The sequence below is a fragment of the Vulpes lagopus genome, chromosome 4 (genome assembly GCF_018345385.1).
Source record: "Vulpes lagopus strain Blue_001 chromosome 4, ASM1834538v1, whole genome shotgun sequence".
Classification (NCBI taxonomy): Eukaryota; Metazoa; Chordata; class Mammalia; order Carnivora; family Canidae; genus Vulpes; species Vulpes lagopus.
In genome coordinates this window covers 132,145,584-132,172,131 of record NC_054827.1, presented here as the reverse complement: position 1 = coordinate 132,172,131, position 26,548 = coordinate 132,145,584, and the positions used below count along the sequence as shown (strand labels likewise).

At 42.3% G+C, this 26,548-nt stretch overlaps 2 protein-coding genes and 1 pseudogene across 9 annotated transcripts in view; 1 reads left to right on the top strand and 2 right to left on the bottom strand.

The window, feature by feature from the left end:
* NSUN7 (NOP2/Sun RNA methyltransferase family member 7) overlaps window positions 1-10,960 on the top strand; it is a 55,524-nt gene extending 44,564 nt beyond the window's left edge. Inside the window, exons 11-12 of the mRNA XM_041752052.1 lie at window positions 8,015-8,138; window positions 8,709-10,960. Of these exons, the coding sequence (XP_041607986.1) occupies window positions 8,015-8,138; window positions 8,709-9,344 (760 nt within the window). The 3' untranslated portion in view covers window positions 9,345-10,960. The remainder of the gene's footprint in view (window positions 1-8,014; window positions 8,139-8,708) is intronic.
* LOC121489437 lies at window positions 3,101-3,552 on the bottom strand (annotated as a pseudogene).
* Window positions 10,961-12,060: 1,100 nt separating the features above from the next.
* Window positions 12,061-26,548, bottom strand: part of APBB2 (amyloid beta precursor protein binding family B member 2) — a 369,758-nt gene continuing 355,270 nt past the window's right edge. For all 8 annotated transcript variants that reach the window (XM_041752053.1, XM_041752059.1, XM_041752056.1 and 5 more), the window contains 5 exons: window positions 25,072-25,159; window positions 24,123-24,206; window positions 22,356-22,471; window positions 20,537-20,716; window positions 12,061-15,958 (listed from right to left, as the gene is read on the bottom strand). In XM_041752053.1, coding sequence (XP_041607987.1) covers window positions 15,791-15,958; window positions 20,537-20,716; window positions 22,356-22,471; window positions 24,123-24,206; window positions 25,072-25,159 — 636 coding nt within the window. In that variant the 3' untranslated portion in view covers window positions 12,061-15,790. The remainder of the gene's footprint in view (window positions 15,959-20,536; window positions 20,717-22,355; window positions 22,472-24,122; window positions 24,207-25,071; window positions 25,160-26,548) is intronic.

Genomic DNA, 26,548 nt, shown 5'->3' with positions numbered 1-26,548 from the left:
TTTGTGGTCTTTCCAGATTTCTTCTTGTTGACTTTTAGTTTCATAGCAGTGGTCAGAAAAGATGCATGGTATTATTTCAGTGTTTTTGAGTTTGTGGAGGCCTGTTTTGTAGCCTAACATGTGATCTATTCAGAAAATGTTGCATGTGCACTTGAAAAGAATGTGTATTCTGTTTTAGAGTGGACTGTTCTGAATATATCTGTTAAGTCCATCTAGTCCAGGGTGTCATTCAAAGCCATTGTTTGCTTGTTGACTTTCTGTTTAGATAATCTCTCCATTGATGTAAATGGGGTGTTAAGGTCCCTACTATTATTGTATTATTATGAATTAGTTCCTTTAAATTGGTTATTAACTGTTTTATGTGGGGATCCCTGGGTGGCGCAGCGGTTTGGCGCCTGCCTTTGGCCCAGGGCGCGATCCTGGAGACCCGGGATCGAATCCCACATCAGGCTCCCGGTGCATGGAGCCTGCTTCTCCCTCTGCCTGTGTCTCTGCCTTTCTCTCTCTCTCTCTGTATGACTATCATAAATAAATAAAAATTAAAAAAAAAACTGTTTTATGTATTTGGGCGCTCCCATGTTGGGTGCATAAATATTTACAATTGTTACATCTTTTTGTTGGATTGTTTCCTTTATCATTATACAGTGTCCTTCTTTGTCTCTTGTTACAGGTTTTTTTTTTTTTTTTTAAGTCTATTTTGTCTGATACAAGTATTGCTATTCTGGCCTTCTTTTGCATGATAAATATTTCCCTTTCCCTTCCCCTCATTGTCAATCTGTGGATGTGTTTAGGTCTGAAATGAGTCTCTTGTAGGCAGCATATAGATGGGTCTTGTTTTTTTTTATCCATTCTGTCACCCTATGTCTTATGATTGGAGCATTTAGTCCATTTACATTCAAAGTAATTATTGAAGAAATAATAGCTACATATGTAGCTACATATGTATTCCCATTTTAATACTTGTTTTGTGGTTGTTTCTGAAGATTTCCTCTGATCCATCCTTGTTCTCTCTTTCATGAATTGCTGGTTTTCTTTAGTGATATATTTGGATTTCTTTCTCTTTATTCTTTGCCTGTTTATTAGTAGTGTTTTATTTGTGGTTACCCTTAGGTTTGTATATAACTTCTGCATATAGCAGTCTATATTAAGTTGATAGTTGTCTAAGTTTGAACCCATTCTTTTCTCTTCCTCATGTTTTAGGTATATGGTGGCATACTTTATATCCTTCTATTTTGTGAGTTTCTTGACTGATTTTTTTATAGAAGAATTCATTTTTGCTGCTCTTTTATTTCCTGCCTTCATACTGTCATTTTTGGTCTTTTCTTTCCACTCAAAGTCCTCTTTAATATTTCTTGTAAGGCAGTTTAGTGGTCACAAGCTCCCTTAGGTTTTTTTTTTGAAATTCTTTCTCCCTCCTATTCCAAATTATAGCCTTGCTGGATACAGTATTCTTGCCTGCAAGTTTTTCCCATTTAGTACTTTGAATATATCATGCCACCTCTTTCTGGCTTGGAAAGTTTCTAATGGAAAATCCATCGATAGTTTTATGGGGGTTCCATTGTATGTAACTATCTTCTTTTGTCCTGCTGCTTTTAATATTTTTTTCTTTATTACTATATTTTGCCATCTTAATCATAGTATGTCTTGGTAGGGCACCTGGCTGGCTCTGTCAGTAGAGCATGAGACTCTTGATCTCAGGGTTGTGATTTTCATCCCCATACTGGGTGTGGAGCCTACTTAAGATAAAATTTAAAAAACAGTATATCTTACTGTGGGTCTGCTTTTGTTGATTTTTTTAAAAAGATTTTATTTATTTATTCATGAGAGACACAGAGAGAAAGAGAGGCAGAGACACAGGCAGAGGGAGAAGCAGGCTCCTCACAGGGAGTCCGATGTGGGACTCGATCCTGGGTCTCCAGGGTCATGCCTTAGACTGAAGGTGGCACTAAACTGCTGAGCCACCTGGGCTGCCTGCTTTTGTTGATTTTGTTGGGAGTTCTCTGTACCTCCTAGATCTGGATATCTGTTTCCTTCAGATTAGTGACGTTTTTAGCTTTTATTTCTTCAATTTTCTGCCCCCTTTCTCTCTCTTCCTCTTCTGGGACTCCTATAATAAGAATGCCATTACGTTTGATGGAGTCACTGAGTTCCCTAAGTCTATTCTTGTTTTGCATATTTTTTTTTCTCTCTTTTGTTCAGCTTACTTCCCATTATTGTCTTCTAGGTCATTATTTTGTTACTATGCTTCTCCCAGCCTGCTGTTCATTCCATCAAGCATGTTTCTCATTTCATTTATTGAACCCTTTATCTCTGCTATGTTATTCCTTATCTCTGTTAATGGTCTCACTAATGTCTTCCCCTCTTTTCTTGTCTAGTGAGTATCCTTATGATCATTGCTTTATTTACTTTATTTTTTATTTTGGGGTTCCATTTGTTTATTGGTCTCCTGATTACTCCACAGAAGAGTTAAGGTGGGAAGGGGCTTCAGCATCACCCACCTTCCCAGATGGCAAGAGTTTCAAAGCCTGTGCAAGATAGTATAGTCACTGATTCCTGGGATGGTGTGAGCTGTGGGCTTTGAGCTCCCCAGCCCTGGCCTTATGCAATCAAGGTAATGGAGCAATAGCCACTTCCCTAAGCCTGAGTGAGGCAAGGTGCACCCCCACAGACCATGAAACAGGGTTCAGGATTTCTCTTCTTATAACTGAGAGACCAGAAGTCTGTCCCCTTGGCCCACTCTCCCAGTGGGTCCAAGATCATCACCACTCTGCCTGGGAGGGTTTAACCAGAGCAAATCATGTAGTGACCCATGCTGGAACAGCTGGTGAGGGCTGGAGGCTGTCTCAAAATCAGGTCCCATAGGGGTGAGTTCAGGCAAGGAGGGGATAGTGGGCTGAGGAGAAGATAAAATGGGAAAGCATCATCATTCAAAACAATATAGGCTTAGGGCCCACCTGCTTGAGACTCCCATGAGCAGGAGGCTAAGTTAAACCCACAGCTGGGCCCTCCAGGGGCCATCCTGGTGGCAGGATATGAGCCACTGTTGCAAACTAGTGCTTTTCCCAAGAAGAACCTGTGCAGAACCACAACTTCCTGATTCTTAAGCTAGCCCTCTTCCCTGTCTGAGTGTCTGGGCTTCCAGTTCCAAGGTGGGATCATTAGAGTGTGGCCACAGAGCACGGTTTTCAGCTGGAATGGGTATGAAATGCCCGCCCTGTGGCTCCTGAGAGGCAGAAGTTCCTTTGCTTTTCAGGTTGAACTTCAGTGAGCAGCTAAGTATTCAGAAGTGGGAGTGTCCTGGCTTGGGGCCACCATTCAGGAACTCAGGGCCCATTGCCATAGCTGCCACAGGACACTTTTAAGGCTTCAGGTATATTGTGCTTCTGATGCTTGGCCACACTATGAGCATGCGTGGTCTCACTGAAAGCTAGCCACACGTGCATACTTTGAGCAGCTGAAGAAAAGCTCATAGTCACACTTGGCATATACATAGATACCTGGCTCAAAGTGGTTCTGGAAAACCTCACCCCCAAAGGAGCTGCAGAATGACATGGCACCAGTGGGACCATAGTGTGACTGTTGCTTCAGACAGATCTGAGGCCACTGGCTCAGGACTGCCTGGCTTGCACCAAGGGCCCCAAGCCTCCTCTCAAGGACAATCATTGCTTTAAATTCTCCATCAGGCATGTTACTTATATTTGTACTTAGATCTCCAGCTGTGACCTTGCCCTGTTCTTTCATTTGGGACAAATTCCTCTGTCTTCTCATTTTGTCTAAGTCTCTGTGCCAGGAAACTAAGTTATGTCTCCTGTTCTTGAGGGTAATGGCTTTATGAAGAAAAGGTCCTGTAGAGCCCTGCAGGTAGTGTCCTCTTTTTCCCAGGGCTTAGCACTTCTGGGAGTGTCTCCAGTGTGTGCTCTGCTGTTGTGTCCTGGCCACTTTATCCTTCAGGCCAGCCATTTTCAGAGGTTCCCTTTGCCTGTTGTGGGCAGTGTTTGGTCCCTGCCCACAGGGATGCAATGGTGCATTTTAACTAGTCTGCTTGTGAAATGAGACATGTCTCCACTGTCACCAGAACTGAGGCCTCACAAAAACTCCCAGGTCAGGAGATACGATGCTGGCAAAGTTTGGGCCAATCTTCTGGTAATGAGGGTCCATCACACGGAGCCAAGGGTGACGGGAAAGGGCATTTTTTTCCAGAGGGTGAGGGGGCAGGGCTTGGTACAAGCAAGTTAGATAGCAAGTGTCTGCCCTGTGCTTATGCTGAAGGGCAAGTAAGGGAAATGATGCCACCTTTGAATGCTACCTCTTTGGGACATGCTCCAAGATGAGTAAATAACCTCACCTCCCCATTCTCTGTCCCAGGCACTCTTCAGATTGGTGTTTCCGCACTGTATGTCTGCAGGCTGTTTGCCTGCCTTTTCTCCAAAAGCAGTCCTAATGTCCTCTGAGGTCTCCCAGATCCAAGCATGCAGACCTTTAAAACTCCAGGCTTTAAGCCCTGTTGGTTAAAAGAACTCACAAAACTCACTTCTCACTTTCCAAGTCCATTGCTATAGGGATTTGTCTTTTCTGTGTATTCCCCTGTGTGCTAGTATGTCTCTCACCCTCCTCTGAGATCACAGCTCTCTCCCCACTGTAGTTCCACAATCCATTTCTCTCCCAAGCTGAGTCTCCACAATTCCTACATTCTTTGATGTAGTCTCTTCCCTACCTTAGTTGTGGAGTTTGTTTTGCTAGTCTTCAGATTGATTTCTGAGGCATTTAGGATTTGGTAGTTGTTAAGTTGTATCCATGGGACATGGTGAACCTAGGATCCTACCACTCTGTAGAATTCCTGTAGACCTGGATTTAAAAGGCTCATGTGATCAGGCCAGGTCCACTCTGATAATATGCATAGCTTAAGGTTAACTAATTTGAGACCTTAATTATATCTCCAAAATTCCTTTTGCCATGTGTCTGACTTTCCTGGACTGCCACAACAAATTATCCCAAACCTGGTGACTTATAACAAGAGAAATTTATTCTCTAATAGTTTTGGAGATCAAAAGTCTGAATGTCAAGGTGTTGGTGGGATTGGTTGGCTTCTGTGGCCTCTGAGGGAGAATCTGTTTTATGCCTCTCTCCTAGCTTCTTCTGTTTGTTACAATCTTTGGTGTCCTTGGCTTGTAGCTGTGTCACTCTAATCTTTGTCTCCACATGGCCCTCTTACCCTATGTGTCTCTGTATCTTCCCTTCTTATAGGGACACCAATATTGAATTTAGGGTCTACTCTACTTTGGTATTACCTCATCTCAACAAATGATATCTGCAAAGACTCCATTTCCAAAATAAGGTCAGATTCTGGGTTTTGGATGGACATGAATTTTGGGGGGACACTATTCAACCCCAAACAGTCTACTGTGGCTCCCTAAAATTGATGTTTGTCTCATGCATGAAATACATCTAACTCATCCCAATATCATCAAGCCTTCACCCATTCTAGGATCAATTCTAAATCCCAAATCTCGTCTAAATATCAACTCCACAAATCCCAACTGTGATTATCCAAAGCAGGTATGTGTGAGACTGGGTATTAAGTTATCTTATTATTTGAAGACGTGGCCTGTAAGCTGGAGTTCAGAAATAATTTTGTTATGTGGGGACAATTCCTATAAGGTAATTTGACCAATCTTAATTAGGATTATTATTACCATTAAAAAAAGACAGCATATATAGCTAAAATATACCATAGGTATTAAACATTTACTGAATATTATGTACGAGGCATTCTTTTAGGTGCTAGGAATATATTATAAATTAAGATTGACAAAATCCCAACCTTCTTATTTACATTCTGGAACTAAATATGTTCCAAACTGGTAAGAAATCATTATTTTCAGAGAGAGTATTCTTTACCTTATGCAAATAGATTTTTTTTGAGGATTTCTATTTGTGTAGAGCATATATATGAATAGGCCTCAGAAATTCAGTTTGTTCGTTACAAGGTTGGTGAGAGGAGTGGCTGACACTCTTGCCTTTGGAACCTACACAGCTATTATATTTCAACTTAGTTCAGCATAAACATTTATTAAGAACCACCATTTGCACCACCTTTTCGCATGTCATTTGAAGTCACTTGTGTCTGTTTGCATCCTAAGCGACCTCTACATCCCCTTACTCACCTTATGTTCCAGCCACATGGAAATACTTGCTGTACCCTGAACACATTTTTAAAATTAATTTTTTTAATTTAAATTTTAGGTAGTCAACATACAGTGCAGTACTGGTTTCTGGAGTAGAATTCAGCAATTTATCACTTACGTGCAATACCCAATGTCCATCATAACAAGTGCCCTCCTTAATCCCCATCGCCCATCTAGCCTATCCCCCACCCACATCCCTCCATCAATACTCAGTTTGTTCTCTATTGTTGAGTCTCTTATGGATTGTTTGCCTCTCTCCTTTTTTTCTTTTCCCTCTTCCCATTATGTTCATCTATTTTTTTTCTTAAATTCCACATATGAGTGAGATCATATGGTATTTGTCTTTCTCTTATTTCACTTAGCATAACACACTTCAACTCCGTCCATGTCCCTGCAAATGACAACATACTCTTTTTGATGGCTGAGTAATACTCCATTATGTACATATTCCACATCCTCTTTATCCACTCATCAGTCAGTGGACATTTGGGCTCTTTGCTCTGGCTATTGTTGATAATGCTGCTGTAAACATTAGGATGCATGTATCCCTTTGAATCTGTATTTTTGTATCCTTTGGGTAAATATCTAGTAGCACAACTGCTGGGTTGTAGGGTATAAACACACATTTTTATGACACTTTGCTTTTGTTCGTGTTCTTTCTTCTACCTAGAAATACTTTCTTTACAGATTGGAAACTTACTCATTCTTCAAGACACAGCACCAATGGTGGTACTTCTGTGGAATCTTCATATTTGATATCCCATGGCAGGAGTTAATTGTACCTTTTTCTGTATTCCTACATGATTTTGCCTCTATTTGGCTCAGCATTCTTATTGGGTCTTTTTTATATTATTATAAACTGATTAGTTTCTTCAACTAAATTGTAAACTATTTAAGAGAATTAATATTTATGTACTTAGCACACAGTAGGCAAATAGTGAATGAATAAATATACATTTAAAATGGTTTTAAATCACTAAATTCTATACCTGATACTAAGATTACACTGTAGGTTAACTAACTAGAATTTAAATAAAAACTTGAAAAAAATAAAATGGTGTTAAATTTCAAAATATACAAAATTATTAACAAAAGAGTTCCTGATACTTTAATTTATATGGGAAAATATTGCTTTGATTAAATATATTTTAATTGTAAAAGTATGGGAATATAAGAATTATTTTTTTATGAATGAACCACTTACTCCTGAATGAGAAATTAAGTAAATACAAAAACCAAAATGTTATTTTACACATAATAGTGATTAGAGATTTTTATGTTTCTGGCACAAAATCTTTTCTTTGTTATGCACTTTCTTGAGCATTGTGTAACACATTCACTAATACTCAAAAAGTGGTTGGGAAGAATAATGTAGTTAAAACGATAGGCTATATTTTTATATTGTAATTGTGCAAAAAGTAACCAAAAGAAGGAAGTCATACTTTTTGTATTTTGACAACATGTGAAAGTAAAAGTTTTTTTCTATTATATCTTTGTGATTACTATACATATTTACCTGTTTTGATAATGGAAGTCTTTTGGTTAAAATATTAGCAACGTGGAAGAGATTTTAATTTGTAGAAAGGCTGGTATTCTTGGCATGGTTGTTTAAAGATGGAAACCTTGGGAAGCAAAATAAATTATGAGCTAATATGAAATAGAGCTTTTAATTTATAATATTGTTCTGATTCAGCATTTTATTCTTATTTGGGATTTGTGCTTAAATGATTAGAAAACATACTAGAAGAAAAATTGTCGCAATTTACTGTCTCTCTTGATTGGCAAACAAGTCATTCTAACCATCTCCTGTTGGCTCATATCTATTGCAGGCTTAGTCCTCCTGTTCTTCCAATGTGTTCCTTAAAGGAAATACATCTGTCTACTGATAAATTTTTCCGAATGGAACCATCTGAAATTACCAATGGTTGTTTTCTTTCTGTTCTAACAAGGGAGGTAAGGGGGAAAATTCCAATCTATGTCATGCTTTGAATTAAGAAACTGCAAACCTCATAAAGAGGAACCTAGGTACTTTGTGAAGATTTTGAAATGGTGTGCTTACTGTGTGACACAAAAATCCCTTTTTTTAAAGTTCATTTGTTTTAGGAAGCTCTATACCCAACACGGAGCTCAAACCAATGACCCTGAGATCAAGAGTGGCCTACTCTTCTGACTGAGCCGGCCAGGTGCCCCCAAATCCCTCTTTTTCTCTTTCCATTCCTCCTGAGCGATCCTTGCTTATCTGCTCTCCACCCCTACCTTTCCAAGCACTTTGCCAACATTTAGTTCATCTTAGCTCACATGGAAAAAATAAGCTCTAGAATTTTTTTTCTATCACATTTACAGATGAGGAAGTTTAAAGTAAAAAAAAGTCATTTGCTGAGGTTTATGGGATATATTCGGGAATAAGGACTGAAAACCATTTCCTTTATAGTAACAAAGATACTCTTTTATTTTTACTGAAATGCTGGGAGAATTTATAATATACAACTCCAACATGTAGTAACTGCCTCTTTTTAATTGTAGCGGGACCCATCTGAGACAGTGTCTGTGAAGGATGTTTTGGCCCGGGCTGCAGCAAAAGGTCTACTGGATGGAATTGAGTTAGGTAAATCTTCAAAACGGGAGAAGAAGAAGAAAAAATCAAAAACATCATTGACAAAAGCTCCCACTAATGACAGTAATGGAATCCAAATGAAAATCGCTGAGTTCCTGAATCGAGAAACAAATGCAAAAGCTAATCGGCCAGAGATATTAACAAAAACATCTCTTCCACAGAAAAATGCAACTCCAGCAAGTTCTTCCTCACAGGTCAGAAAACCTGGCAAGCCTACCAACAATCCCTTAGCGCCTACACTTACGAGGAACGCAGCTCACCCCAGACCATATGAACGGCAGACCAGCTTCCTAAGACCTCGCTCAGAAGATAGAGTGATTGCTCTGAAACCCATCGAAATTGTTCTGCCTCCGGTAATGTTGCCATTTTCAAGTTCCCAAGGGATCAAATCTCAGCTACCAACTCAACATTTTTACTATCGTTGGGTTGGACCCAAGACTGTCATGCCCAGCTACTTTCCCTCACCATCAATAACCAGAAGAGGGGAAAAGCCTAAAGAAAACTTACCTTCCTCCCTACTCCGGCGTCCTCGACCATGGCTTTGACTGTCTTGTGTTTTTTACAGGGGTCAAGAGCAGTTGATTTTTTTTTCAAAGTCTGATATTTCTCTGAAGGTTAGATAACCCTACACAAGATACTCATCCTTTGGTCACTTAGTATCTTCTAAATGTGATATTACCTTCAAGAGAATTAGGACAAGTGAGAAAATAATGTAAGTGATCCAACAAAAGCAGAATTCCTACATTTCAACAGCTCAGTGCTGATCTGTTCTAGAATGTCCGGCTGTAGACTCAGTATCAGCTGTTAGAACTTGTCTTCTTGCTAACTTTCAGTCTGGACTCAGGATACTGTTTTAAGAGGAAGCTGCAAGTTTTTCCTGCAGGGAAACACTGCCTCATAACAGATGTGGGGCTGGTGACTGGAAAGCGTGGCCAGGGAAAAGATGCTGGCCTTCACGCCTACTTGAGGTCACTTTTCTGTATCTATTCAGTTGTGGTTTGACATTTTCCATCACTATGGAGGTCGATTTTTTTTTCTTAAATATCAAAATATTCTTTAAACACGGGATGGCATGTGTTTTTGTGATGTGATTGAGTAGGAAGGACAGGCAGTTTTGAAGTTCCAGGTGTGGGTAGTTCAGCTGAACACTACCAGAGTGAAAACTGTTTCTCCTTGGAAGAACTTCCAGGATCCGGAGCAGATTGAACATAGTCAGCTCTCCCTTCTGACCATGACAATCACAGTTGTGGAAAAGTGACTGTACACAGATTTCCATCTAATTTGTAATAATTCTGAGGGGAAGGAAAACTGAATGCAAGTGACACCTATTATTGAAGAGATCCGTAAAAGTGTCTGCTTCTGTTCCAAGATCAGGTGAAACAGTAAAATCTACAAGTCCTATCAAATGGTACTCGGTAATCAAACTTCAGTAAATCATTTCTGATGCACAATTAAAATATATTGTAGCACTATGTTAATTATATTAAAAGTCAATTCATCTTGAATGTATTATCAGTTGCCTATCAAGAATTGGTATGATGATCATTTCTGGGTCTATTGATTGGTTTTTCATCATGGAAACAGAAATTGTTTGACATTAAATCAAGTAAGTTACGACTATGAAACCTATTGTTTAAAATATGTTCATAGACACATTCATAAAGTTTGAATATAAAGTTCTATTTTCAGAATCCAGTTGTGTTGAACAGTTTTATGTAAATTCCTAAATGTTCAAGTCAGGTGGCATGATTCAGTAGACTATTATCCTCTTCAAGATGAATTTTTAGGCCTGTATCAGCTCTAACATTCTAGTCTTCATTTTTTCACTTGAAGTGAGGATAAACAAAATGGCAGATTTCATTTTAGTAGTAGTAAATCTTTATTTTAGCTGAAAATTTACATTTATCAGAATGTGTCAGGGAAGAAAGGCAACAAGCCTTTTTATACTTGAACTTCTATTTTAAATCCCCAAAGAATTCTCAATTATGACTCTCAAAAAGTACAGAAATGTTTTAAATGCTCAGCTTAATTTATTGATTTCAAAAATAAAAAATGAGACCAGTTTCAAAAATAAGGTCTTTCCTCCTACTCCCTACTGTCTGGCTCTGAGTGTCCCAGGCCTCTAGAGCTCTAGCTAGGGCAGCTGAATTGAACTTTGTTGGGTAAAGAGCTAGTATTTTATCCCTGGAATCACTTATTCCTCCTGCCTCTTCCCTTGCCCAAGGCTGAAAAGTATTCCATTGTCCCAAAGTAGCAGGTTTAAGATATTTATTTTCTGTGATGTTATAGAAAGATAATTCATCGTGGAGGAATAGTTCATGATATTTTTCTGATAAGCTTGTGATTCATGTCGTATCACAATTTAAGCCACTTATTTTCAGTATCTCATAGCACTCATCCTGTCACTATTTTTCTCTAGAAATATATGGAGATTTTGAACGGTTAAGCTTGTAGTGTTCTCTTTGAGGGTCTTTTTTTTTTCTTTGAGGGTCTTCTAAGAACACCATCAATTATTTAAGTGCTTTCGTAAAAAGGGAAAAAGACTGGATAAAACTGTGAGAATGCTAGTGAAGGAGAATACTGATTACACTTACATTTTCCTTTCTTGAGCTTCTTAGAGCAAAGCGCTGCAAAAACCTAAAATAATGAATTTACTGGTAGATTCTCCAATAGCAAATTTTGTCTGAAATTATTTACCACTAATGTAATACCCGAAACCAAAATGAAATTTTGTTCCTTCAGAGTAACTGCCTTTGATAGAGTTAAGAAGCAGCTATGGTGGGGGAGGGAGGGATTGCAAGATGTACAAGGAGAAATGGGTACACACTGATCTCATGTGGATCTGGCAGTTAAACTAGCCCACATCTAACTGGCTCTTCTGGTTACCTTGGATTTTGGACTTAGTGCTTGTACAACATTATTCTTTATTAACATCAGGTTCTTAAAAGAAATGAAAGCTAGACTCTTAATACTAGGAAGACTGCTTCCACCCATCCCGAGCTGGTGACTAAGGATGCCAGCTGCCCTTCCTGATTGCCCCATCAGGGCAGTGCGATAAATTACTCAAAATTTAAAGTGACTATAGTTCTTACCAGGTGGAAATCTGCAGTAACAGTCAAAGCACAATCTTTCATTACTAACGTGGTTTTTAACTTGAGGTTAGAATCATCTGAAGAGAGAACGACTAGCGTGCAGATTCTACACTGGTTATTTCCATTCCTGGATCGATAGGACTGAGATGGCAGATGAATGAGCCAGACATTTTGTGCAGCTAAGTTTATTCTCACAACATATTACATTTAAATGTGTAAAAGTGGTCAACAGCAAAGGGGGCAGAAAGCAAAACCAAACGTTCTTTCAGGATAAACAAGCTGCTTTGGATGGCAAGGAGTGCTCTCATTGATAAAAGTGTGAGCGGAATCTTTTCTCTGAAGCTGAACTAAATTAAACTTCATTTTACTGGCTGTGTAGCACACATGTCAGCTGTGTATTAGGTTAAGGAAGCCTGGCAACCTAGAGAGCTAATGGTTTTACTAGTTAAATTGTGCTAGTCTCAGGGCTCTGCTTTTCGTGGGAATTCATGAATTTGTGTCGCAAATGCTTATGAAATGAGGGCATCATATGAGAAAAGGAGGAAAGATTTTGGGCTTTCTAGTAAATGACCTTGTGTAGAATCATCTTACAAATCTCCATCATAAAATCTGAGTGGATTTTGTAAAAAAAGTAGCAGTGCCAACAGTTTATCACAAAGAACTTATTTTAATGGAAATGGGTCTAAATGTCCCTTCATGCAACCAGACAGACACAAACAAAAAACAATGGTCCTAATTAGCTATAGGTGATCTTCTATCCAGGTGGAAACAAAGGGCTTGTGGACATGTGTCTTTTAGATGAGATCACATGTGCTGTGAAGAATATAAAAACAAAGCACCCAAGCAGTGCTTCAGGTTTGCAAAGTAAAGTTTTTGCCATAGGCATGTTGGCTATTCCCCTTGATGCTGCCAAGGAGCACATATAGGAGGTGGCAAGTCTGCGTCTATCTAGCTGCTTTTAAAAAATAAAAGGAACTTTAAGCATTTTGCCATTTCTTCTACATATTCCAATAAAAATGTGACTACAAATCATTACAAAACCACCTTTTAGGCGATGTATAGTTCACTGAGATTACTTAGGCCTGGATACACTGTGAGATACTATCCAGTAAAGATAATACATTAACACAATAATGCAGTATATTTCAGTAAAAATAGAATAAATAAAATAAAAATATTTCAAGCCGTATTTAACAGGTTAATTAAAACAATGATAAGACGTACGAGGCATAGCGGACATGGCCGCCTGTTTACCGCGTCGCAGGTCTAAGGAAGATGCATAGATAACTCAAGTGTCACCTCAGCGTCGGGTGAGACACCGCGCCCTCTCACAGAGAAATACACACACACTGTCACACGTACTTTTTGGCCATGGCAGAAAGTGTCTGAACGCTCTGTTTAACGTAATGGATTTTACAAAATTAATTGCATTTAGTACGCAAAGCTATTTTCAAAACAGAATATCTGCAGTAAAGTTTTCAGCACGTAAAGCCTATCATTCATCTTAACACATTCTAGAATTGCATATATTAATCAGTTTGCTACTTAAAGCTAGCTCAGTATTCTTGATCCTGAAAACAAACAAAGGTATACCTTAAAAAATGAACAGTAGGTTCTGGTAGAGATTTCCAGTAGAGAAGTGGGTGACTGATCAGAATTTTTCTCACACTAAAACCTTTCTTTCACTGCGGAGATCGTGATGGAAGACCATCATCATTAAATTTTAAACAGCTTTTCGAAGGGCACGGTAAGGATTTTCTTAATGCGATAATTTCTTAGGATGGCACTGGTTACTTCAGATAGACTAGTATATAGGCTGGTGAGAAGCAGAACTGCTTTCTAGGGTGGCATCTTTTTTGTCACAACACTACAGTGCCAGCCAACAGTTCCAGGGTTCTGAGGGAACAGAGGCAGGAGGCCACCGACTCCATCAGGTTCTCTGGTGGCTAAGTACCACGGGTTAGGAATATCTCTACCACAAGTAACGTCATCTCTGGAAAATCTCGTGAGTTGAACAGGCTTGTACTGCGTGTAGGATCCTGTTCTCTACAACACGTTTGAGGCACACTGTAGGAAAATAGGCCTGGACTGAGTGAGGGCAGTGGTTTTATGATTAATACCACTGCATGAGGAATTTGGATGTATTTCCCTATTTATACAGGGAATTCAAAGATTTTTTTTCTTTTTTTTTCTTTTTTTTTTTACAATAACCAGTTATGCCCAGGGTAATTCTGGAGAAACCCTTCCTCACTGATGTGGAAGCAACATAACGTATAACAGAGTTGGGAAGCATGGGTTCTGGTCCTGGCTCTCTCATAAAGTTTTGAGACATCTTAGGCTAAGTGACTGAGCCTCTTGGTACTTTATATATATATTTTTATTTCTCAAATGTGTTTATAGAGTACCTTTCTCTACCTGTTAAGGCTCAAATGTGATAAGACTGTGGAAACCGTTTTGACAAGAACATAGTAGTGGATAAACAAAGTGTTACTTTTTATAACTGGATGTCTTAAAATGTTAATTTTGACATTAAAAAGTAACTAAGGCTAATATTTAGATTGGTCTCCTTAGCAACTTCTTTTTAAAACAACAATGTCAATAAGAGTCTAAATCTGTGTATCTTTATAGGTGAGAAAATTATTTTTGGGACACTTGTTAAGCAGTTCATTGTTGCTGTGTATATTTTGCTCTGATACGAAATTTTTAAATCTTGAAAAAAATGGAAAAAATATAAATTTAAAAATATATCTAGTAAAGTCCAACAAATTCTAATATTAAATACATAAATTCAGAAAGATTCGATTTAAAGTAATTTGTTGCCATGGACAATACATGTTGGACAGACAGCTTTCTGGGCAAAAAGCAGGAAGGTAAGACTGCATACAGAATCCTAGCAGGACATTTCACTAGGAGGACTAACATAATGACATGGTGGTAGAGAGTCAAAGTATGAATGACACTCCCTCAACTCCAAATTGCATATTGGCTGATTATCAAACTAAGGATGAAAGGCGTACGAGGACTATTTCATTGTAATGTTGTTTATGTAGAGAATGGCCATAGTGAACTATAATTCTCTAGCTGCATTGTACAATATAAGGCAGAAGTTTGAAATATGTCCCACCCAAAATGCCTTATGATTTTCTTAAATCTTTTTTTTTAAATAATTGGTTTGAAAACCATCTAGAAAGGCTATTTTTTTGTTTGATTTTAATTTCTCAAATTTGGTTTGTTTTTCACTTTTGAAGTTTCACTTTTCCCCCAACATCCCACAAACAGCTGTAGACATGAAATGGTGTCCGTGTGTCAAAGAGCTCGTCAAGGAAAGCTGCCATTTGGTTCCTGTCCTGATGCCAACAGCCAATTGTGTCAACAAAAGGTTCGATTTTATGAAAGACTGAAACAAAAACTCATCATCCTATTTTAACAGCAATTCAATGGTATCTGGTATGCAGTGGCTACTCCAATGTTGGAAACAGGGCAAAGTGCTGTAGGACTTAAACATTGCTTGTGACAGATCCAGTCAAGAAGACAGTGAAACTAACTCAGGTGTCATTCGCTCCAAGGACTCCGCATGAGTTCACTAGGAGGGGTGTGGCCACATTCTTCTCTGTGTATGTGAAGTTAAGTAATGTTCACGATATTTACAATAAGAAAAAGACCTTCCACTGCTCATGATGTATCTGACTCATAGCAAAAAAAATTAGTCATGCTTCTTTTCATATCACATGATGGTGGCAAGACGAGAGAACATGCTTGTCTAACACTGTTTGGTTAAGGATAAATTCTCTGAAGACAAAGCATCAGCAACTGAATGGAAGGCCAGGTATCAGTTCATCTTCTTTAGTGTAGCTATTCAATCTTCAGGTAAATATTCCAGAATCCTTGGACATATGCAGCTATGGCGTCTCTGTGACAGGGCGTTTCTGTTTCAAAGTGTCAATGAGGGATAAGACCCCTCGTTTTACATTGGTCGTGACTCTTCTGGTCACGGAGTCTGCTGGCGGAGGAGGTGGTCGAACTTTCTGTGAAGGCGGCCTCGCTACCAAGCACTTCTGGTATCGTAACTGAAATAAAACAAAAATGTTTTATGGTCATTAATGACATATCATCCCTTCTTGTTTGATTTTAATTCACCAATGCATTTACTTCCAAAACGTAATGACTTAGCTCCTAAACATAAATCCAAGAGTTTATTATTTCTTTTCTTAATGTGGGTATTTTATTTATTTTTTAAAAGAGTTTATTCATGAGAGACACACAGAGAGAGGCAGAGACACAGGCAGAGGGGGAAGCAGGCTCCATGTAGGGAGCCCAATGTGGGACTCAATCCTGGAACTCCAGGATCATGCCCTGAGCCAAAGGCAGATGCTCAACCACAGAGCCACCCAGGCGTCCCAATGTGGGTATTTTATTTTTATTTTTTTATTTTATTTACTTTTAAAGATTTTATTTATTTATTCATGATAGACACACACACAGAGAGAGAGAGAAGCAGAGACACAGGCAGAGGGAGGAGCAGCCTCCATGCAGGAAGTCTGATGTGGGACTCGATCCTGGGACTCCAGGATCATGCCCTGGGCAGAAGGCAGGTGCTTAAACCGCAGAGCCACCCAGGCTGCCCCAATGTGGGTATTTTAAATGCTCCCAAATGATCATTATGCTTGGGACACGTGGGTGGCTCAGTCGGTTAAACATCCAACTCTTGATCTCAGCTCAGGTCTTGATCTCAGAGTTGTGAGATCGAACCCCACATTGGGCTCTGTGCTGGGTGTGGAGCCTGCCTAAAGAAAAACAGATCATTCAGCTCAACAAAGTTGAAAGTTATGGCTTTCCACATCCATCTCCACCCTCTACTTGTTCTCTATACAGATAGGCTGGCTGCAGTTAAGGTACTCTAATAGTCAAAGAGCTAATGAAAAGGATCAGGAGAGACAGTATTTGAGTTTTGTCGGAGACACGTACATCTCTGTACAAGAGGTAACTGCTCTGGCTAACTGGGAGACAACATGGTAGAAAGGGCACAGACTGAAGCGAGGCTCTGTCCCTTATGTGAACTGTGTGACCCAAGCAAGTTATTCCATCTCTCAGCCTTAGTTTCTTCCATGTAAAATGGCACAGAACTGGGACCTTTACAGAGGGCGTTATGAATAAGGAATCCTTGCAGAAGGCTGAAAACAGGCCTAGCAACACTGAAGGCATTCATAAGTATTTGCTCTCCCTCCTGTTTCCTGCTTTAATAAAAAAGAATGATGTATAAGATTTCAGGATACATTTTATCTGCAAGCTTAAATCCTCATGGATTTAAAAAGTTTAAGTAGCCTCTACACCCAACATGAGGCTCAAACTCACAACCCCGAGATCAAGAGTCACACACTCCACTGCCCAAGCCAGAAGCCCCTAAACCCTCATGGAATTTAAAATGTCCATGACCACTGTTGGCATCCCATATAGTTTCTCTCCTTCAGAAATATAATCGACTCACTTTTTTTTTCCACTCACTTTTTTTTTTTCACTCACTTTTATATTAATGAAAAGTAATTCCTCAAAATTAGATGAGAAGGTTAAAATTTACCAAATGTTTTTTCCTAATTGAAGCACTTTAAAATCATTCCATGGTTGATTTTTTAAACTCTGCTTAAACATTATGGGTTCTTCAGTACAGTGTGAAACAGGCTGACGCTTCCCTGTGGGAAGCATGAACTATCTACAGGAAGGACTCCGAGTCCCAATGCCCAGAGCCTACAGAATTGGCTCCTTTTGATCCAATCATCCAAGAAACTGATTTCTCAAGTTTCCTCTGGGTCAGGTATCTTGCTAGGTCTGTATTACAACCCAAAGCACAGACTTCCAGAGCACAGATCTGTAAATGGGCAGGTGTGGCATCGTGGTACACCAGACTAGGCATCTCTACTGTCAAGTGTGTCCTGTGTGAATCAAAATTGCACCTGGTGAATTTCATGAAGGCTCCCCCTTTCATTCTAGATGCCACCAAAATATCTTCAGCTGGGCCTATACCACACAACTGCAAAAAGTGCCTAAAAATTAAGTAGATTCAAAAGAATGTGTTAACACCCCCAGATATTTCATATGGTGTAAATTCATGCGTAGATATTTCAGAGACAGATTCATGTGGATCTGACTGAAGAGGAAAGCCACTGAGTTAGAAATGCTAGAATCTGAGTGTAGAGGAGAGTGTGATGTCACCAGTGAGCCCGGATGGCCGAGCTGCTTCAGCTGGTCACCCTGTTACAATTAAAATCGTAAGCAAATGAGTAGAAATGGTTTCTCAGAGAGAAAATGAGGCTGAGAATCAGAAAAAAAGCTGTAACCAGTGATAAAGCTAATTATTTAATTGTCACCAGCATTTAAAATGTACAGTTAAGGCGGAAAGCCATTCATTTTATGACTAAAACCATCTGTTAGGATCTTTTCCATTTCGTGAAATACCTCAAGGGTCACCCCCCACTTTTGCTTGACTGGGTGCTTCCACTTCCCATTGTCTTCATCCCCTGAGTGTCCTGTGCTGGGCCGGGGGGTTCATCTGGACTCCTCCACCAGCTTTGCCACCGCCCCCCCCCCCCCCCCCCGCCCCTTCACTTGCAGGGAGATCTGAGTCTGCTTCCTGGCTCCATAGCACTTGAGGGGAAACCCTATCCCTGACAGAGGCCTGTGGTGTCAGAACCCCGCCAGCTCTTCCCCTCCCTCCTTCCTCCTCCCCTCTTCATTCAAAGATGTCCTTCAAGGGGAAGTCAGCTGGCCCCCTGTTCTTATGCCTGGCCTTTGCCATCTACAGCCCTCCTCAGTCTTTGCCTTCATTCTTAGCCTAGCAACCTCTTGCAACCTCCTGCGACACCACCTCTTGGATTCTTAGGATTTGGCTACTCTCGGGGTCACTGTGACCCAATTAGGCTAAACCCCAACCCGAGGCTCTTAATCTACCACCAAGACCTTGCCCCCAACTGTGTGTATGACCCCCATTTCAATCCAGTGTTACTAGCTCATTTCCCTCTGCCTAAAAAATGTGTGAATCCCTCTGCACCCCCCATCGGAAAACCAGAAGCAAAACCCCGTGCTTCGAGCTACCCCTTCCACATCTGACTTGGTCTACCTTCAGGGTCACTACATCTTTTTCCTCCTGGTACTTCTCAGGCCAGTGTGATTTTAATACTTTCATTTACAGTACCTTTTACACTACAGCAGAATTTTGGTTTATGTGTCTCCCCATCTACCTAAGCTCTGTAATGCAAGGATCTTAGTCCCAGGGTCCAGCCCATAAATGGTGGGTTGAGTTAAATGAACAGGTGCTTTAAATTCAGTATTCCTCATCCCCAGCCAGGCAATTCTCTACAACATCCCAAGCCATCTGCTCCTGCCATTGTCCGGGATTAGACCCTCTGAAACTCACATCTGGACCAGTATGGCCTCCTGGCCGAGCTCCCCACCTCAGCCTTGTCCTTTAAACCCATCCTCTACATTGTTTTTTGTTTTTGTTTTTGTTTTTTTTTAAAGATTTTATTTATTTATTCCTGAGAGATACAGAGAGAGGCAGAGACACAGGCAGAGGAAGAAGCAGGCTCCCTGCTGAAGCCTGATGCAGGACTCAATCCCAGGACTCTGGGATCATGCCCTGGGCTGAAGGCAGATGCTCAACCGCTGAGCCACCCAGGGGTCCCTACTTTGGTTTCTTTTTTGTGGAGTATGCTTTTAAAATCTAGAATCAGTTCATCTCTCCTGCTTGACACCTCTCCTGTTTGCTGAAGACAATCACCTTGGCATGACATCACAGGCCCTTCATGATACAGACCTCACCTTCTTTACTTGGTTCCAGCAACCCAACCTGCTGTTGCTAAGAATTACCACCCACCCCAGGTTTGGATGCCTATATTCATTCTGTTCTGCAACTTTTCTAGAACTTTTTCAGTGCCCAGCATAACAGGTGCTCAAAGGACATTGGCAGAATGAATGATGAAGTGTTTTTGTTTGTTTGAAATCATATACATGGTACACAGAGCACCAGCTTTGTCACCTGAAAAAAGTGGGGTTGAATGCAGGCTTTGTCTCTTACCAACTCTGCACCCTGAGCCCCGTTCTTTTCTCTAAGCCTCTGTTTTTTCACAAATAAAGCAGAACTAACAACCACCTTCCAAACAGTTGCTGTAAGGACTGAGTTCACAGATACAAATGAAATAAAATATGTAAGAACAACATGCTTAAACCAACTATCTGAAACAAATCATTCGGTACGCTGCATTTTTTAAGTACTAATGTAGTACTAATGTAGTTTTTTAAGTACTCATACATGGTCAACATTTCCTGATCATATACTGAAATTAATTAGGGATCGAGACTTAAGAATCCTCCAATTTGTAATTTTGAAGATCACTGCTTTCAATGGCACTGGAGTCTCAACAGAATGTAGCTCCATCCAGTCCGGCTTCTTGTGGGTGTCCTTGGCTGTTGAGATGGTGAACTGCTCGTTGTCACGGATGACATCCACAGGAGCGAGGCGTTATACAGCAAGGCATTACTTTAGAGGTTAGATGTATTTTCTTTCAAATTAGTAACTCTGCACTAATTTACTGCACATAAAACAAAAGCAGTGGCGTGGAGCTCCAGCAGCTCCCTGGAGCGTGATTACTCACCATGCAGGCGGCCTGCACCGCCTCAGACACGTTACCCGCATTAGGCTCGCACCAGAAAACATGGCACTCAAAGCGCTGGTTCCCAGTGTCCATGATGAAGGCAAACGTATGGACATCCTTCCCGACACCCATGAAGGACAGGAATCGCACGCGGCACTCCACTAAGGTTTCCTCTTCATTCTGCAAGACATGCTGATCAGCAGCCCGCTCTGTCTATGAAGCCAAGCAACAGTCATAAACGTGCTCATTTCTTAAATCATAGACTCAAGCCTGGAGTGGCTGCGTACAGACACTGGTATTCAAAATATATACCTAGACTGGATTTAGAAAGGACTCATATATTTTCTAAATATATCCGGAGAGGCCATCACTACTATATGGGTGTCTCATAGACATTTAACCGTGCTCTGACCTACACTAACTGTGCTTCTGTGTGTTCTGTTGTCTGTCTGCCACACTCCAAGCCTGTGTGTTCACTGTGGGCAGGGGCAGTGTCATGTGTACTTCTTAGGCTTTGCCCACACAGGGCACCTGGTGGCTCAAAACCCATCTGCCCAGGCGAACCCACTGGAAACCTCAGAGCACCAAGAGAAAAAGAGCTACAGGATCTCCTTCTCATGCTAAGTAGCACACTGTTTCACATTTCTATCTAAAACCATGTAGAAAAGCTGCCAAATCACTCCTCCCCCTCCACAAACTGGCGTCCATATGGTATCCATATGATGCAGTGTAAAGAAACGTTCAGAATCCATTCTTACGAACACCACATCCTTTGCATCAACCATATGCAATTTCTGAATTAGTAAACACATCCAGAATGTTGACTTTTGGATCATTAACATCTCAACTTACTAGATATTCACTCAGGTGCTGTGGAATTCTTTCATAGGAAAATGAAACTAGCCTGAGATACCATGAAGTTTTCTTGGGAGAAATGATGCTTAGGTCGAGACCCAGGTAAGGGTTGGGTAGGCAAAGGGGTGGAGCACAGAAGGAGCAGGACTTGCACACGGTGAGGGAGAAAGGGGCTCGACACATTTAGAGACTTAAGAAGACCCAGCTTGGTGGGCTGGAGAGGCAGGCAGGGCCAGTGAGCATCACTCCTAACTCCTTCTGAGAAGGGGAACTGGGCTTGAAGGTGACCTTCCAGTGGACGGCATCGAGAGCAGGCCAACGCCTTGTGCTCTTTCCACAACAGGTGCTTCACAGAGGGAGAACTGAGAAGTGGTCACGAGCCTAGAGAAGACCACCTGGACAGAATCATGAGCTTGTTGCTTCTAGTTGCTGTGACCACAGGCACTATTTGCCTCAGTTTCCTTAACCAAAGAATGGGTAATTTGATTTGAGGCTAATGATGGCTTCTCTTGATGACCAGCGGCCTCTGCTACCAACGACAGAACAAACCAGGGGACTTTCCACAACAGAAGTGTCTCCTGTGCCCCAACTCCAGACAAACAGCCCAATCCATACTGAAAGCCTGGAGACGAGCCCAAACACCAAATCCCACAATGAGTGACTGCCGGCATCATATAGGTATCTCTAGCAAATTACTTCAATCTCTTGGGCACCAGAGCAAGAAAGAATTGGGAGCACCGAAATAGATGCTTCTTAGTTCAAAGAAAAGCAAAGTTACGCCAAGATCCAGACACAAAGGACAGAAAAAAGAAAAAAAAATTTTAAATGCTGGCTATTTTAATCACAATTAAGCACACCCCCAGAGGTCCAGCCTTGGCTTTGTGTCTCCGTTTCACGGAAGATTACTGTAGCCAGAGTTTCACTGTAACCCACGAAGACCCACCATGCGTACAATCCCGCTCACCTTTTCACTGATGACAGTCACAGTAGCATCGGCCACATTCATGTTCACAGACAGCCAGTCCTCCTGGTTCGACGAGGTCATAAGACTTTCTATGGCATTGTTCAGGGTATCCATTCCTGTGGATAGAACAGATCACTGAGGAAGCTCCTAAAGCCATTTATCACTCTCCAGTGTGGGCCCAAATCACCCAGTAACAGCTACACCCAAGTGGATCTTTTTTCTTTTTGGTATTTCGTTGGGAGCATTTCATTGCTTGAAAGAAAGAAACCAAACAGCCTTTTCAACAGAAAGAAGGGTCATGAGAACCTCCAGAGAGGTACCCAACTGGACCGTGGTACTACTTTCCTTCCAGAGAGTCCCACCCCAAGTACATAGATAGCACTTAAGCAAATGTTACCTTTCCCTAAGCAAGGAGCCTTGGGAAAGGGAACGGGACAGAAGCCAGCGTCTTCCAGACTACCCCACCTTCCTCTACCTTCCTCTGCTCCTTACACAAGGCCACATCTGGGAGGCCCGCCTCCTGAGCAGGGTGCACGATGCCCCGGGCCCTGCTGCGGGGTGTTGTGTGGCTGTGTGAACGGGGAGGTGGGAACGGCAGCTTCACTGAGGCATCATTCACATACAGTTGACTCATTGGAGGTGTACGATGCAGTGGTTTCTGGTATATTCACAGGATTGTGCAAACCATCACCACAATCAAATTTAGAACATTTCTATAACCCCAAAAAGAAAGCCTGTATGTTTTAGGGGGTCACCATCTATTTTTTCCCAGTCCCCTGGCCTGTCCAGAGGTTGGTCTATTCTGGACATGTCATACACATGGGATCATACGGCGTGTTTCTTTGTATCCGGCGTGTTTCTTTCATTTGACGTACTGTCTTCCAGGCCAACCCACGCTGGTACTTCATGCCTCTTTACTGCCAAGTAAAATTACCAAGTACAGCAGTATCCCATTTTTTTTTGGGGGGGGGAGGCAGTATCACATTTTATTAATCCATTCATCAGTTGATCGACATTTGTTTCCACTTTTTGACATTGATGAATAACGCTGCTGTGAGAGTTGGTGTGGACAGATGTTTTCATTTCACTTGGGTAAACGCCCAGGAGCAGAACTGCCGAGTCCAATGGTAACTCTGCGGTTCACCTTTGGAGGAACAGCCAGACTTTTTTTCCAGAGTGGCTGTGACCATCTCACTTTTTCCCAAGCAGTGCGCAAGGGTTCTGATTTCTCCGCAGCCTCTTCTCCCCAGGGGAAGGCTCCATGTCCCAGCCTCCTTTGAGCATGGTACGGCTGAGCAACCCAGCTCTGCCCCAGGCTGTGAGCCAACTGCAGTGTGTGCCGCCTGGGGGTGGCACCTCGAAAGGAAGGCATGAGGGCTCCCTCCGCCTTCTCCCCCGCCCAGTGGTCACCAGCACTGATGGCGGTACCCGGTCCCAGAGCGGGCAGCTCCCTGCGAGAAGGGTGCAGCCCTTGGGAGCCCTGGATCCTGCATCTCCACGCTGCAGCGTGAGCCATGTGTCTGCCCTGTTAAGTCCTTCTATTCTGGGGACAACGTGACGGGGCAGCTTAGCCCGTCCTCTATTGCTCTCTGGATCAGGACCGTGTACGTGCCCTGGCTGGTGACAGTGCAGGGGCCTGATTCAAGACGGGGGAGAGGGATTAGAGGAGTAGAGCCCACCTCTCGGGCGGGGGGGGGGGGGGGGACGATCACCTCCCAGGAGCTCCCAAGTGCTCGCAAAGTGAAAGGACATAAACGTTTCACATACCGACTGGTTTGTCTACGGGTAACATGCCCAAGTACTGCACGTGGAACTTCTGGACCAGCTCAGTCTTTGGTGTTGGAAAGTCTACTGCAGGAGAACAAAAGCAACAGACTCTTTCACCGTGGTTCGGACACCCACACCACAGCCGGCCACCATGCTGTGCGCCGTCCGGATTGCCCAGCACACCGCCCGTGCCACGACGTCCTGTTTCTAGAGGGGGTGCAGCCCCTGTTCTGTGAGAAGAGCATCTCTTCCACCAGACACTGCGGCTCTGTCACTCAAAATCCCACCTGACTTTCATTTCTAGGCAGGGAAGCATTTGAAAGCAGGACATGGGATGGATGCATTAAAAGCTGCTACTGTCTTTTTTCATATATGCTAAATCCACCGGTTTTGATGGCCTATTTGGGAGGAGTGGTTGGTGGCCCAGAGAAAACGGAATCACAAAGGGCACCGAGACAGGAAAAATACCAGCATCCCCCCACGTGTCTCCAGTTTTATTTTATAGACCTGACCTCTAACATTATGTGAGTTTCAGGTGCGCAACAAGTGACGGCGCCCGTACGTATAGCCAAAACAATCACCGCAGGAAGTCTCCTTGATGGTGATCATTATAGTTGGCAAAAAAAATTTTTTTTCCACATCAACCCACATATTTTTAGACCAGCTGGTTCTTATCTCACGCTATACATGAACTATAGAAGCACTAAAGATTATATTCTCTAGTCTTGTCCAATAACAACAAAACTCATCCTGGTCCTTTGTGCCTAATTCTGTCGGCACAAAACAAATTCTGTGCCAGGAGGACCCCCTAGTGCGTGCTCGGCGAGCATCTGTGGGTTGAGCATGGTTCTACAGGAGACTAGAAATGGCAGGGAACCCCACGAGGCCCTCTGGGTCTTCACCAGGCTGCAGAGCGCCAGCATGAAGGGAGCAGGTGCTCCTCGCCTACCTTGCAAGGGAACGTCGAGGTTCACATTGGTTCTTTCCTGTAGGGAACTGCAGGCCAGGGCTTTGGCATTCTTCCGTTCGGCCATAATCTGAAGAGGAGAAAACACACCTGTGGTTTGTGGTTACAGACCCCGTCTTCAGCCTTTCCAGCCAGGAAAGGGCCTGAGGTGACTTTACTTCCAAGTTGAATAGGTTTTCGTCTACCGCCTGACCACCCCCCTCTGCGTCGCTGAGCTACGTTGAGAACTGCGCTCATTTTCCCCAGGGGTAACAGGTGAAGGACTATCCCCCTGAGGAGCAATCTCCTGATTGCTTGGAAATGCTTCCTCCTTTCCCCTCCCTGTCTAGGGAGACAACCCAAACAAATACCCTCTGCTGCTCCACTGCGGTCACTGGAACATACAGCAACAGACTTTTCTCATTGCTTCTGAATGTTGACTTCTTGGCACCCTTTTCAGGGCTCGGGGGTTAGTGTTTGTGGGTTCAAATCCCTCCTTCGCTACTTACTAGCTGTGTGACCTTGGGCCAGTCACCTGACCCCTTGTGTCTCGTTTCCTCTTTGCACATGGGAATAATAATATTTATGTCCCCAGTGATAATGTGTTGTCAGTTCTGAGGACTGAATGTCAGGACTCAGAAATATTCCCTGCTCTGGGGGTTGTTATTCTCAAATCTGTCTGCGGTCTGCTGTTAGGGGCACTAGGATCATTTTTCACTCCTGTTCACGAAGTGCTGTTGGTTTAGGGACTGGAGGAAACCCACCCTTCAGTGACCCCAAAAGCAACTCCTATCTTCATTCCCAGCCCAAGCTTTCCATTTCAGGTGGAACAAAAGTGGCTTCCTCCCCAGAGCTCCACTCCAGCCCTCTGTGGGTCTGCGCCTGGGATGGCAGGCAAGAGGGCTGCTCACAATAACATCACATTTTTACTGAGCACTTGCTCTGTGTTAGGGCCATGTTCGGGGGGCTTTACACTAGAATACAAGCTCCACGAGGACAAAGATTTCTTTCTTTCCTGTTTTAGCCTCTGCTATATTCTTAGAACAGGACTTGGCACACACACGATGTTCAGGGCTATCTGCTGCCTGAATGAATGGAGATAATGATGAGCAGGGAGTGTGCTGCAAAGCTGCAGGCTATGCTGGGGCCCGTCAATGCCAGAGTGGGATAAATGGTGATGGCCAGACCAGCACCGACCCTGCATGCACTGGTCACCTGGATCAGAGCCGGCCCAGCTCCTACCCCTCCCTTAGGAAACGTGGCTGGCACCTGCTTTGCTTCTGATGTGCAGATACCAGGCTACAGCCTGGGCCTGGCTAGCTGAGGAAGTGCTGTAATGAGGCGGGGTCTTGACATCTGCCTCGAACCAGAAAGGTGATGCTCAGCAAGGGGGGGTGGCCAAGTCTCATGTTCAGATTCAGTAAGTCAGTCTGGGGGTGGAAAGGCCTGGCTGAAGGACACCTGTGCCAGTGTCCTGGGC